The following is a 16,010-nucleotide window of genomic DNA, read 5'->3' as shown; positions in this document are numbered from 1 at the left end:
CTATAACATCACTGTGTGTATTATCCCTGTACTGTGACATCACTGTGTCTATTATCCCTGTACTGTGACATCACTGTGTCTATTATCCCTGTACTGTGACATCACTGTGTGTATTATTCCTGTACTGTGACATCACTGTGTGTATTATCCCTGTACTGTGACATCACTGTGTCTATTATCCCTGTACTGTGACATCACTGTGTGTATTATTCCTGTACTGTGACATCACTGTGTGTATTATTCCTGTACTGTGACATCACTGTGTGTATTATCCCTGTACTGTGACATCACTGTGTGTATTATCCCTGTGCTGTGACATCACTGTGTGTATTATCCCTGTACTATAACATCACTGTGTGTATTATCCCTGTACTGTGACATCACTGTGTGTATTATCTCTGTACTGTGACATCACTGTTTATTATCCCTGTACTGTGACATCACTGTGTGTATTGTCCCTGTACTGTGACATCACTGTTTATTATCCCTGTACTGTGACATCACTGTGTGTATTGTCCTGTACTGTGACATCACTGTGTATTATTCCTGTACTGTGACATCACTGTGTGTAATATCTCTGTACTGTGACATCACTGTGTATTATTCCTGTACTGTGACATCACTGTGTGTAATATCTCTGTACTGTGACATCACTGTGTATTATTCCTGTACTGTGACATCACTGTGTGTGTTATCCCTGTACTGTGACATCACTGTGTGTATTATCCCTGTACTGTGACATCACTGTGTGTATTATGCCTGTACTGTGACATCACTGTGTGTATTATCCCTGTATTGTCACATCACTGTGTGTATTATCCCTGTACTGTGACATCACTGTGTGTATTATCCCTGTACTGTGACATCACTGTTTATTATCCCTGTACTGTGACATCATTGTGTGTATTATCCCTGTACTGTGACATCACTGTGTGTATTATCCCTGTACTGTGACATCACTGTGTGTATTATCCCTGTACTGTGACATCACTGTGTGTATTATCTCTGTACTGTGACATCACTGTGTATTATCCCTGTACTGTGACATCACTGTGTGTATTATCTCTGTACTGTGACATCACTGTGTGTATTATCCCTGTACTGTGACATCACTGTGTGTATTATCCCTGTACTGTGACATCACTGTGTGTATTATCCCTGTACTGTGACATCACTGTGTGTACTATCCCTGTACTGTGACATCACTGTGTGTATTATCCCTGTACTGTGACATCACTGTGTGTACTATCCCTGTACTGTGACATCACTGTGTGTATTATCCCTGTACTGTGACATCACTGTGTGTATTATCCCTGTACTGTGACATCACTGTGTGTATTATCCCTGTACCGTGACATCACTGTGTGTAATATCCCTGTACTGTGACATCACTGTGTGTATTATCCCTGTACTGTGACATCACTGTGTGTATTATCTCTGTACTGTGACATCACTGTTTATTATCCCTGTACTGTGACATCACTGTGTGTATTGTCCCTGTACTGTGACATCACTGTGTATTATTCCTGTACTGTGACATCACTGTGTGTATTATCTCTGTACTGTGACATCACTGTTTATTATCCCTGTACTGTGACATCACTGTGTGTATTGTCCTGTACTGTGACATCACTGTGTATTATTCCTGTACTGTGACATCACTGTGTGTAATATCTCTGTACTGTGACATCACTGTGTATTATCCCTGTACTGTGACATCACTGTGTGTGTTATCCCTGTACTGTGACATCACTGTGTGTATTATGCCTGTACTGTGACATCACTGTGTGTATTATCCCTGTATTGTGACATCACTGTGTGTATTATCCCTGTACTGTGACATCACTGTGTGTATTATCCCTGTGCTGTCACATCACTGTGTGTATTATCCCTGTACTGTGACATCACTGTGTGTATTATCCCTGTACTGTGACATCACTGTTTATTATCCCTGTACTGTGACATCACTGTGTGTATTATCCCTGTACTGTGACATCACTGTGTGTATTATCCCTGTACTGTGACATCACTGTGTGTACTATCCCTGTACTGTGACATCACTGTGTGTATTATCCCTGTACTGTGACATCACTGTGTGTATTATCCCTGTACTGTGACATTACTGTGTGTATTATCCCTGTACTGTGACATCACTGTGTGTATTATCTCTGTACTGTGACATCACTGTGTATTATCCCTGTACTGTGACATCACTGTGTGTATTATCTCTGTACTGTGACATCACTGTGTGTATTATCCCTGTACTGTGACATTACTGTGTGTATTATCCCTGTACTGTGACATCACTGTGTGTACTATCCCTGTACTGTGACATCACTGTGTGTATTATCCCTGTACTGTGACATCACTGTGTGTATTATCCCTGTACTGTGACATCACTGTGTGTATTATCCCTGTACTGTGACATCACTGTGTGTACTATCCCTGTACTGTGACATCACTGTGTGTATTATCCCTGTACTGTGACATCACTGTGTGTATTATCCCTGTACTGTGACATCACTGTGTGTATTATCCCTGTACTGTGACATCACTGTGTGTATTATCCCTGTACTGTGACATCACTGTGTGTATTATCCCTGTACTGTGACATCACTGTGTGTATTATCCCTGTACTGTGACATCACTGTGTGTACTATCCCTGTACTGTGACATCACTGTGTGTACTATCCCTGTACTGTGACATCACTGTGTGTACTATCCCTGTACTGTGACATCACTTTGTGTATTATCCCTGTACTGTGACATCACTGTGTGTATTATCCCTGTACCGTGACATCACTGTGTGTACTATCCCTGTACTGTGACATCACTGTGTGTACTATCCCTGTACTGTGACATCACTGTGTGTACTATCCCTGTACTGTGACATCACTGTGTGTATTATCCCTGTACTGTGACATCACTGTGTGTATTATCCATGTACTGTGACATGACTGTGTGTATTATCCCTGTACTGTGACATCACTGTGTGTATTATCCCTGTACTGTGACATCACTGTGTGTATTATCCCTGTACTGTGACATCACTGTGTGTATTATCCCTGTACTGTGACATCACTGTGTGTATTATCCCTGTACTGTGACATCACTGTGTGTATTATCCCTGTACTGTGACATCACTGTGTGTATTATCCCTGTACTGTGACATCACTGTGTGTATTATCCCTGTACTGTGACATCACTGTGTGTATTATCCCTGTACCGTGACATCACTGTGTGTATTATCCCTGTACTATAACATCACTGTGTGTATTATCCCTGTACTGTGACATCACTGTGTCTATTATCCCTGTACTGTGACATCACTGTGTCTATTATCCCTGTACTGTGACATCACTGTGTGTATTATTCCTGTACTGTGACATCACTGTGTGTATTATTCCTGTACTGTGACATCACTGTGTGTATTATCCCTGTACTGTGACATCACTGTGTGTATTATCCCTGTGCTGTGACATCACTGTGTGTATTATCCCTGTACTATAACATCACTGTGTGTATTATCCCTGTACTGTGACATCACTGTGTGTATTATCTCTGTACTGTGACATCACTGTTTATTATCCCTGTACTGTGACATCACTGTGTGTATTGTCCCTGTACTGTGACATCACTGTTTATTATCCCTGTACTGTGACATCACTGTGTGTATTGTCCTGTACTGTGACATCACTGTGTATTATTCCTGTACTGTGACATCACTGTGTGTAATATCTCTGTACTGTGACATCACTGTGTATTATTCCTGTACTGTGACATCACTGTGTGTAATATCTCTGTACTGTGACATCACTGTGTATTATTCCTGTACTGTGACATCACTGTGTGTGTTATCCCTGTACTGTGACATCACTGTGTGTATTATCCCTGTACTGTGACATCACTGTGTGTATTATGCCTGTACTGTGACATCACTGTGTGTATTATCCCTGTATTGTCACATCACTGTGTGTATTATCCCTGTACTGTGACATCACTGTGTGTATTATCCCTGTACTGTGACATCACTGTTTATTATCCCTGTACTGTGACATCATTGTGTGTATTATCCCTGTACTGTGACATCACTGTGTGTATTATCCCTGTACTGTGACATCACTGTGTGTATTATCCCTGTACTGTGACATCACTGTGTGTATTATCCCTGTACTGTGACATCACTGTGTGTATTATCTCTGTACTGTGACATCACTGTGTATTATCCCTGTACTGTGACATCACTGTGTGTATTATCTCTGTACTGTGACATCACTGTGTGTATTATCCCTGTACTGTGACATCACTGTGTGTATTATCCCTGTACTGTGACATCACTGTGTGTATTATCCCTGTACTGTGACATCACTGTGTGTACTATCCCTGTACTGTGACATCACTGTGTGTATTATCCCTGTACTGTGACATCACTGTGTGTACTATCCCTGTACTGTGACATCACTGTGTGTATTATCCCTGTACTGTGACATCACTGTGTGTATTATCCCTGTACTGTGACATCACTGTGTGTATTATCCCTGTACCGTGACATCACTGTGTGTGTTATCCCTGTACTGTGACATCACTGTGTGTATTATCCCTGTACTGTGACATGACTGTGTGTATTATCCCTGTACTGTGACATCACTGTGTGTATTATCCCCGTACTGTGACATCACTGTGTGTATTATCCCTGTACTGTGACATCACTGTGTGTATTATCCCTGTACTGTGACATCACTGTGTGTATTATCCCTGTACTGTGACATCACTGTGTGTATTATCCCTGTACTGTGACATCACTGTGTGTATTATCTCTGTACTGTGACATCACTGTGTGTATTATCCCTGTACTGTGACATCACTGTGTGTATTATCCCTGTACTGTGACATCACTGTGTGTATTATCCCTGTACTGTGACATCACTGTGTGTATTATCCCTGTACTGTGACATCACTGTGTGTATTATCCCTGTACTGTGACATCACTGTGTGTACTATCCCTGTACTGTGACATCACTGTGTGTATTATCCCTGTACTGTGACATCATTGTGTGTACTATCCCTGTACTGTGACATCACTGTGTGTATTATCCCTGTACTGTGACATCACTGTGTGTATTATCCCTGTACTGTGACATGACTGTGTGTATTATCCCTGTACTGTGACATCACTGTGTGTATTATCCCTGTACTGTGACATCACTGTGTGTATTATCCCTGTACTGTGACATCACTGTGTGTATTATCCCTGTACTGTGACATCACTGTGTGTACTATCCCTGTACTGTGACATCACTGTGTGTATTATCCCTGTACTGTGACATCACTGTGTGTATTATCCCTGTACTGTGACATGACTGTGTGTATTATCCCTGTACTGTGACATCACTGTGTGTATTATCCCTGTACTGTGACATCACTGTGTGTATTATCCCTGTACTGTGACATCACTGTGTGTATTATCCCTGTACTGTGACATCACTGTGTGTATTATCCCTGTACTGTGACATCACTGTGTGTATTATCCCTGTACTGTGACATCACTGTGTGTATTATCTCTGTACTGTGACATCACTGTGTGTATTATCCCTGTACTGTGACATCACTGTGTGTATTATCCCTGTACTGTGACATCACTGTGTGTATTATTCCTGTACTGTGACATCACTGTGTGTATTATCCCTGTACTGTGACATCACTGTGTGTATTATCCCTGTACTGTGACATCACTGTGTGTATTATCCCTGTACTGTGACATCACTGTGTGTATTATCCCTGTACTGTGACATCACTGTGTGTATTATCTCTGTACTGTGACATCACTGTGTGTATTATCCCTGTACTGTGACATCACTGTGTGTATTATCCCTGTACTGTGACATCACTGTGTGTATTATTCCTGTACTGTGACATCACTGTGTGTATTATCCCTGTACTGTGACATCACTGTGTGTATTATCCCTGTACTGTGACATCAAAACCAGTAATCCGTATTAAAATCCACAGTCTTCAGGGGGACATTCTTTACTGGACATTGTCTTACATGTATAGTTGGTGTTTTGGCTGATGCTTTTGTACTTACAGTAATCCTGCGCTGTACTGTTTGCATGTAACTAGTGATGAGCGAGTATACTCGTCCGAGCTTGATTTAATTAAAAAAAAGAAGTGAAGAACAGTAAAAAAATACAATTAAAACATTTAATTTATTCATTTAATTGAAGAAAACAGTGAAAGAACACAGTGCAGAACAGATTGCAGATGTTCGGGAGACACGCGTGCAGAACGGTGTTCTCCGCAATAGTATTTGAAGAACAATATGTGTGAAGAACAACTTCACACATATTGTTCTTCAAATACTATTGCGGAAAACACCGTTCTGCACGCGTGTCTCCGGAACAGATCGCAGATGTTCCCTGTACTGTGACATCACTGTGTGTATTATCCCTGTGCTGTGACATCACTGTGTGTATTATCCCTGTACTATAACATCACTGTGTGTATTATCCCTGTACTGTGACATCACTGTGTGTATTATCTCTGTACTGTGACATCACTGTTTATTATCCCTGTACTGTGACATCACTGTGTGTATTGTCCCTGTACTGTGACATCACTGTTTATTATCCCTGTACTGTGACATCACTGTGTGTATTGTCCTGTACTGTGACATCACTGTGTATTATTCCTGTACTGTGACATCACTGTGTGTAATATCTCTGTACTGTGACATCACTGTGTATTATTCCTGTACTGTGACATCACTGTGTGTAATATCTCTGTACTGTGACATCACTGTGTATTATTCCTGTACTGTGACATCACTGTGTGTGTTATCCCTGTACTGTGACATCACTGTGTGTATTATCCCTGTACTGTGACATCACTGTGTGTATTATGCCTGTACTGTGACATCACTGTGTGTATTATCCCTGTATTGTCACATCACTGTGTGTATTATCCCTGTACTGTGACATCACTGTGTGTATTATCCCTGTACTGTGACATCACTGTTTATTATCCCTGTACTGTGACATCATTGTGTGTATTATCCCTGTACTGTGACATCACTGTGTGTATTATCCCTGTACTGTGACATCACTGTGTGTATTATCCCTGTACTGTGACATCACTGTGTGTATTATCCCTGTACTGTGACATCACTGTGTGTATTATCTCTGTACTGTGACATCACTGTGTATTATCCCTGTACTGTGACATCACTGTGTGTATTATCTCTGTACTGTGACATCACTGTGTGTATTATCCCTGTACTGTGACATCACTGTGTGTATTATCCCTGTACTGTGACATCACTGTGTGTATTATCCCTGTACTGTGACATCACTGTGTGTACTATCCCTGTACTGTGACATCACTGTGTGTATTATCCCTGTACTGTGACATCACTGTGTGTACTATCCCTGTACTGTGACATCACTGTGTGTATTATCCCTGTACTGTGACATCACTGTGTGTATTATCCCTGTACTGTGACATCACTGTGTGTATTATCCCTGTACCGTGACATCACTGTGTGTGTTATCCCTGTACTGTGACATCACTGTGTGTATTATCCCTGTACTGTGACATGACTGTGTGTATTATCCCTGTACTGTGACATCACTGTGTGTATTATCCCCGTACTGTGACATCACTGTGTGTATTATCCCTGTACTGTGACATCACTGTGTGTATTATCCCTGTACTGTGACATCACTGTGTGTATTATCCCTGTACTGTGACATCACTGTGTGTATTATCCCTGTACTGTGACATCACTGTGTGTATTATCTCTGTACTGTGACATCACTGTGTGTATTATCCCTGTACTGTGACATCACTGTGTGTATTATCCCTGTACTGTGACATCACTGTGTGTATTATCCCTGTACTGTGACATCACTGTGTGTATTATCCCTGTACTGTGACATCACTGTGTGTATTATCCCTGTACTGTGACATCACTGTGTGTACTATCCCTGTACTGTGACATCACTGTGTGTATTATCCCTGTACTGTGACATCATTGTGTGTACTATCCCTGTACTGTGACATCACTGTGTGTATTATCCCTGTACTGTGACATCACTGTGTGTATTATCCCTGTACTGTGACATGACTGTGTGTATTATCCCTGTACTGTGACATCACTGTGTGTATTATCCCTGTACTGTGACATCACTGTGTGTATTATCCCTGTACTGTGACATCACTGTGTGTATTATCCCTGTACTGTGACATCACTGTGTGTACTATCCCTGTACTGTGACATCACTGTGTGTATTATCCCTGTACTGTGACATCACTGTGTGTATTATCCCTGTACTGTGACATGACTGTGTGTATTATCCCTGTACTGTGACATCACTGTGTGTATTATCCCTGTACTGTGACATCACTGTGTGTATTATCCCTGTACTGTGACATCACTGTGTGTATTATCCCTGTACTGTGACATCACTGTGTGTATTATCCCTGTACTGTGACATCACTGTGTGTATTATCCCTGTACTGTGACATCACTGTGTGTATTATCTCTGTACTGTGACATCACTGTGTGTATTATCCCTGTACTGTGACATCACTGTGTGTATTATCCCTGTACTGTGACATCACTGTGTGTATTATTCCTGTACTGTGACATCACTGTGTGTATTATCCCTGTACTGTGACATCACTGTGTGTATTATCCCTGTACTGTGACATCAAAACCAGTAATCCGTATTAAAATCCACAGTCTTCAGGGGGACATTCTGTACTGGACATTGTCTTACATGTATAGTTGGTGTTTTGGCTGATGCTTTTGTACTTACAGTAATCCTGCGCTGTACTGTTTGCATGTAACTAGTGATGAGCGAGTATACTCGTCCGAGCTTGATTTAATTAAAAAAAAGAAGTGAAGAACAGTAAAAAAATACAATTAAAACATTTAATTTATTCATTTAATTGAAGAAAACAGTGAAAGAACACAGTGCAGAACAGATTGCAGATGTTCGGGAGACACGCGTGCAGAACGGTGTTCTCCGCAATAGTATTTGAAGAACAATATGTGTGAAGAACAACTTCACACATATTGTTCTTCAAATACTATTGCGGAAAACACCGTTCTGCACGCGTGTCTCCGGAACAGATCGCAGATGTTCCCTGTACTGTGACATCACTGTGTGTATTATCCCTGTGCTGTGACATCACTGTGTGTATTATCCCTGTACTATAACATCACTGTGTGTATTATCCCTGTACTGTGACATCACTGTGTGTATTATCTCTGTACTGTGACATCACTGTTTATTATCCCTGTACTGTGACATCACTGTGTGTATTGTCCCTGTACTGTGACATCACTGTTTATTATCCCTGTACTGTGACATCACTGTGTGTATTGTCCTGTACTGTGACATCACTGTGTATTATTCCTGTACTGTGACATCACTGTGTGTAATATCTCTGTACTGTGACATCACTGTGTATTATTCCTGTACTGTGACATCACTGTGTGTAATATCTCTGTACTGTGACATCACTGTGTATTATTCCTGTACTGTGACATCACTGTGTGTGTTATCCCTGTACTGTGACATCACTGTGTGTATTATCCCTGTACTGTGACATCACTGTGTGTATTATGCCTGTACTGTGACATCACTGTGTGTATTATCCCTGTATTGTCACATCACTGTGTGTATTATCCCTGTACTGTGACATCACTGTGTGTATTATCCCTGTACTGTGACATCACTGTTTATTATCCCTGTACTGTGACATCATTGTGTGTATTATCCCTGTACTGTGACATCACTGTGTGTATTATCCCTGTACTGTGACATCACTGTGTGTATTATCCCTGTACTGTGACATCACTGTGTGTATTATCCCTGTACTGTGACATCACTGTGTGTATTATCTCTGTACTGTGACATCACTGTGTATTATCCCTGTACTGTGACATCACTGTGTGTATTATCTCTGTACTGTGACATCACTGTGTGTATTATCCCTGTACTGTGACATCACTGTGTGTATTATCCCTGTACTGTGACATCACTGTGTGTATTATCCCTGTACTGTGACATCACTGTGTGTACTATCCCTGTACTGTGACATCACTGTGTGTATTATCCCTGTACTGTGACATCACTGTGTGTACTATCCCTGTACTGTGACATCACTGTGTGTATTATCCCTGTACTGTGACATCACTGTGTGTATTATCCCTGTACTGTGACATCACTGTGTGTATTATCCCTGTACCGTGACATCACTGTGTGTGTTATCCCTGTACTGTGACATCACTGTGTGTATTATCCCTGTACTGTGACATGACTGTGTGTATTATCCCTGTACTGTGACATCACTGTGTGTATTATCCCCGTACTGTGACATCACTGTGTGTATTATCCCTGTACTGTGACATCACTGTGTGTATTATCCCTGTACTGTGACATCACTGTGTGTATTATCCCTGTACTGTGACATCACTGTGTGTATTATCCCTGTACTGTGACATCACTGTGTGTATTATCTCTGTACTGTGACATCACTGTGTGTATTATCCCTGTACTGTGACATCACTGTGTGTATTATCCCTGTACTGTGACATCACTGTGTGTATTATCCCTGTACTGTGACATCACTGTGTGTATTATCCCTGTACTGTGACATCACTGTGTGTATTATCCCTGTACTGTGACATCACTGTGTGTACTATCCCTGTACTGTGACATCACTGTGTGTATTATCCCTGTACTGTGACATCATTGTGTGTACTATCCCTGTACTGTGACATCACTGTGTGTATTATCCCTGTACTGTGACATCACTGTGTGTATTATCCCTGTACTGTGACATGACTGTGTGTATTATCCCTGTACTGTGACATCACTGTGTGTATTATCCCTGTACTGTGACATCACTGTGTGTATTATCCCTGTACTGTGACATCACTGTGTGTATTATCCCTGTACTGTGACATCACTGTGTGTACTATCCCTGTACTGTGACATCACTGTGTGTATTATCCCTGTACTGTGACATCACTGTGTGTATTATCCCTGTACTGTGACATGACTGTGTGTATTATCCCTGTACTGTGACATCACTGTGTGTATTATCCCTGTACTGTGACATCACTGTGTGTATTATCCCTGTACTGTGACATCACTGTGTGTATTATCCCTGTACTGTGACATCACTGTGTGTATTATCCCTGTACTGTGACATCACTGTGTGTATTATCTCTGTACTGTGACATCACTGTGTGTATTATCCCTGTACTGTGACATCACTGTGTGTATTATCCCTGTACTGTGACATCACTGTGTGTATTATTCCTGTACTGTGACATCACTGTGTGTATTATCCCTGTACTGTGACATCACTGTGTGTATTATCCCTGTACTGTGACATCAAAACCAGTAATCCGTATTAAAATCCACAGTCTTCAGGGGGACATTCTTTACTGGACATTGTCTTACATGTATAGTTGGTGTTTTGGCTGATGCTTTTGTACTTACAGTAATCCTGCGCTGTACTGTTTGCATGTAACTAGTGATGAGCGAGTATACTCGTCCGAGCTTGATTTAATTAAAAAAAAGAAGTGAAGAACAGTAAAAAAATACAATTAAAACATTTAATTTATTCATTTAATTGAAGAAAACAGTGAAAGAACACAGTGCAGAACAGATTGCAGATGTTCGGGAGACACGCGTGCAGAACGGTGTTCTCCGCAATAGTATTTGAAGAACAATATGTGTGAAGAACAACTTCACACATATTGTTCTTCAAATACTATTGCGGAAAACACCGTTCTGCACGCGTGTCTCCGGAACAGATCGCAGATGTTCCCGAACATCTGCAATCTGTTCTGCACTGTGTTCTTTCACTGTGCTCGTTCAGTTTATAATTTTACTGAAAAATGCTCGGGTCTCCCATTGACTTCAATGGGGCTCGTTATTCGAGACGAGCACTCGAGCATTGGGAAAAGTTCGGCTCGAGTAACGAGCACCCGAGCATTTTAGTGCTCGCTCATCTCTACATGTAACTCTACCTGCGATACTTGTGGTGTCCAGTACTTTGTAATGAATTGATTATTACTTGTTTGGTGTATGCCATGACATTTTTTTAGGTTAACAAGGCAAATATTTGTCTCATGATCAGTATTTGGGGTCTTTACAATCTTCTGGAACCAACATTCTGGTTAAAAGAAATTGGAGTTCCCTGGGGTAACACTTGGTTGTGTCTTACAGGGAACCTCGGAAGGTGATTCTGCACAAGGGCTCCACAGGACTGGGATTTAATATAGTCGGCGGAGAGGACGGAGAAGGGATCTTCATCTCCTTTATCCTGGCTGGAGGCCCGGCGGACCTGAGCGGGGAGCTGCAGAGAGGAGACCAGATTATATCAGTATGTACTTTACATTTTAGCCCAAAGTGTCTATGTCCTGACCCTGCTCTCTTAGCTCCAGAGGCGTAACTAAAGTGCTAGCAGCCATAGCAGTTGCTATGGGGCTCACAGTGTCAGGGGGCCCGGTATCCAACCAGTCACACTAAAGAATGGAGGAGTAGCACCATCATCAGGGGCGCAACTACAGGGGTAACAGCTATAGCAGCTGCTATGGGGCTCACAGTGTCAGGGGGCCCGGTATCCGACCTGCCACACTAAAGAATGGAGGAGGTGCACCATCATCAGGGGCGCAACTACAGGGGTAACAACTATAGTAGCTGCTTTGGGGTTCGCAGGGTCAGGGAGCCCCACCACCTAACTTGCCACACTAAAAAATGGAGGAGGTTCACCATCATCAGGGGTATAACTACAGAGGTAGCAGCCATAGCAGCTGCTATGGGGCTCACAGTGTCAGTGGGCCCCACCACCCGACCTCAACACTAAAAAATGGCAGAGGTGCACCATCATCAGGGGCGTAACTACAGGGGTAGCAGCCATAGCAGCTGCTATGGGGCTCACAGTGTCAGTGGGCCCCACCACCCGACCTCAACACTAAAAAATGGCAGAGGTGCACCATCATCAGGGGCGTAACTACAGGGGTAGCAGCCATAGCAGTTGCTATGGGGCTCACAGTGTCAGGGGGCCCCGGTATCTGTCTTGACACACTAAAGAATGAAAGAGGTGCACCATCATCAGGGGCGTAACTACAGGGGTAACAGCTGTAGCAGCTGCCTTGGGGCTCACAGTGTCAGTGGGCCCCACCACCCGACCTGCAACACTAAAGAATGGAGGAGGTGCACCATCATCAGGGGCATAACTACAGGGGTAACAGCTAAAGCAGCAGCTATGGGGCTAACAGTGTCAGGGGGCCCGACCACCCAAGATGCCATACTAAAGAATAGGGGAGGTGCATAATCATCAGGGGAGCAACTAGGAGAGTCTGGCCCCATAGCAAATTTTTGAATTGGGCCCCTCTTCTCCTTTATAAAATATACAGATTAAACAAATATTAATATACTGTATTACGGTCTATCTCCTTTCACAGTCTCCGAGCTGTCGTGGCAACTCTGATGACATCAAGGGCAGACATCCTAAATGGCGATGCCGAGTGCAGCATTGTTAGGCACTTAACAGGTTAACTAATGCAATTGGTGTCAGAACCAATGGCAGCAGTTACTGACAGGTGTCAGCTGGGTTATACAGCTGACACCTGCCATGTATGGAGAGGACTCAGCCCGTTAGCCCTCTTCATACTCCCCTTGAAGACTGGCTGATGCGTTTACATTGACTGGTCATGAAAGGGGTTAAAGAAGAAATTCTTATCTTCCATGTGACACTACAAACATGTTTCTAGGTGCTATAGAACTGAAGATAGGGGTAGATGAAGTGACACTACCCCTGCAGCCTCTTTACTTGACTCATCTCAGGCAAAATATGACTCTTCTCTGCTCATTGTAATCCCCTACTGAGGAGGATGCTAGGTTTATGGGGTAAATCTGGTGACAGGTTCCCTTTAAAACAGTCACTGGGATTTTAAGAAAAGGTAACTTGTGCTCCCAGAACAGCGCCCCCTTTGTCCATAGTCTGTGCTGGTATTGCATCTTGTCTCATGTTATCTGATTTTAAGTTTATCAGAACACAAATAAATATGAGATCCTAAAGGGCAACTGATATCCTTAAGACATAACTCCAAGGTTTCCCAACGATCTGATGACAACAAAAATCATATATGTTCCTTATATTTTACTCAAATGCTTTCTGGTGCACTGGAGGCGGAGCCATATCTGCTGGTGCACTGGAGGCGGGACCATATCTCCTGGTAAGAGAATCCACTAAAAGACAACAGGAGAGGACGGTGCCTCGTGTAATAACATGAGAGAGAGATTGATATCCAGGTAAGTAAATGGAGATGCTCACCTGGTTACCACTTGTGGTATTTCATATCTGCTGGTGCACTGGAGGCAGGGCTATATCTTCTGGTGCACTGAAGGCGGGACCATAACTGCTGGTGCACTGGTGGCAGGCCATATCAGCTGGTGCACTGGTGGCAGGCCATATCTGCTGGTGCACTGGTGGCAGGCCATATCTGCTGGTGCACTGGTGGCAGGCCATATCTGCTGGTGCACTGGTGGCAGGCCATATCTGCTGGTGCACTGGTGGCAGGCCATATCTGCTGGTGCACTGGTGGCAGGCCATATCTGCTGGTGCACTGGTGGCAGGCCGTATCTGCTGGTGCACTGGTGGCTGGCCATATCTCCTGGTGCACTGGAGGCAGGGCCATATCTGCTGGTGCACTGGAGGCAGGGCTATATCTTCTGGTGCACTAAAGGCGGGGCTATATCTGCTGGTGCACTAAAGGCGGGGCTATATCTGCTGGTGTGCTTGTCTCTTCTTTCTATACTGCCGGTCAAAACACAACACTGCCCAATGATTAACACCTCCCATATAAATAAAGTAGAAGAAGGTGCACCAGCAGGTATAGCCCCGCCCCTAGTGCACTGAGGGTTTTATTAGCATAAAGTTAAAACTGGGATTTCCTTTAAAATGACAGATCTCTGAGAATCAGGAGAGGTCTGTCCTGACAGGTTATAAAGCGGCCTGGTTTTACTTCGGGGGGTTATTCTGAAGATGGAGACCCCCTTTAAGTAATGCGCCTCCAATTTCCAGTAAATACAGATCCGTTATGTCTGTTCTGATGACTGACCTCAGTGTCGCCCCCTGTGGACCTCCTTCCTGTACTGACAGATGACTTCTATCCGCACAGCGAGCACCTGGGGGAGCAGATGTCCGCCCCGCCAGGCTCTGGACCTCGGTTTTGGAAAGCCGCGGTCTATGAGTAATACTGCGACAGATCAGGTACGGAGACGCCAAATACATGAGAGGAGGCGAGGTACAGCCTGGGGTACGTATACATCGCAACAACTAGAAACACAACATTGGGCCTCATTTTTTACTATGGCGCATCTAGCGCCACTTACTGGCCATGGTAAGTACTTCCCTCCTACGTATTCTCTAAAGATACAGGGGGGGGGGGGGGGTTATCAGAAGTGTCAGAAAGCAGAACTGTTCTAGTTGCCCATTGAAACCAATCAGATCTCAGCTTTCATTTTCCCACAGATGTTTATAAGATGAAAGCTGAGCTCTGATTGGTTCCCAATGGAAACTAGAACAGTTCTGCTGTAGAACGGATAAATCTCCCCAAGTTAATAAATTCAGTTTCCAAGTCTCGTACACTTTATTTTGTAAGACTCCTTTCTCTCAAGAACTGAAATCTCAAAATAGAAATAAAAATGTTAAAAAAAAACCCCAAGTAATCATTTTCATTACTTGTCATCAACGGCTAATCACGAAGCAGTTTACTCTAGTAGTAAGAAAATGTTCTATATAACACCCTCCATGTGATATAACACCCTCCATGTGATATAACGCCCTCCATGTGACATAACGCCCTCCATGTGATATAACACCCTCCATGTGACATAACGCCCTCCATGTGATATAACACCCTCCATGTGATATAACACCCTCCATGTGACATAACGCCCTCCATGTGATATAACACCCTC

The 16,010-nt window shown here is 43.0% G+C and overlaps 1 protein-coding gene across 9 annotated transcripts in view; it reads left to right on the top strand.

Moving 5' to 3' along the window:
• DLG2 (discs large MAGUK scaffold protein 2) overlaps positions 1-16,010 on the top strand; it is an 860,202-nt gene that overhangs the window by 639,018 nt on the left and 205,174 nt on the right. For all 9 annotated transcript variants that reach the window (XM_072134001.1, XM_072134002.1, XM_072134007.1 and 6 more), the window contains one exon: positions 12,249-12,405. In XM_072134001.1, the coding sequence (XP_071990102.1) occupies positions 12,249-12,405 (157 nt within the window). The remainder of the gene's footprint in view (positions 1-12,248; positions 12,406-16,010) is intronic.

Source organism: Engystomops pustulosus, chromosome 2 (genome assembly GCF_040894005.1).
Source record: "Engystomops pustulosus chromosome 2, aEngPut4.maternal, whole genome shotgun sequence".
Lineage (NCBI taxonomy): Eukaryota > Metazoa > Chordata > Amphibia > Anura > Leptodactylidae > Engystomops > Engystomops pustulosus.
This window is presented reverse-complemented; position numbering and strand designations above follow the sequence as displayed.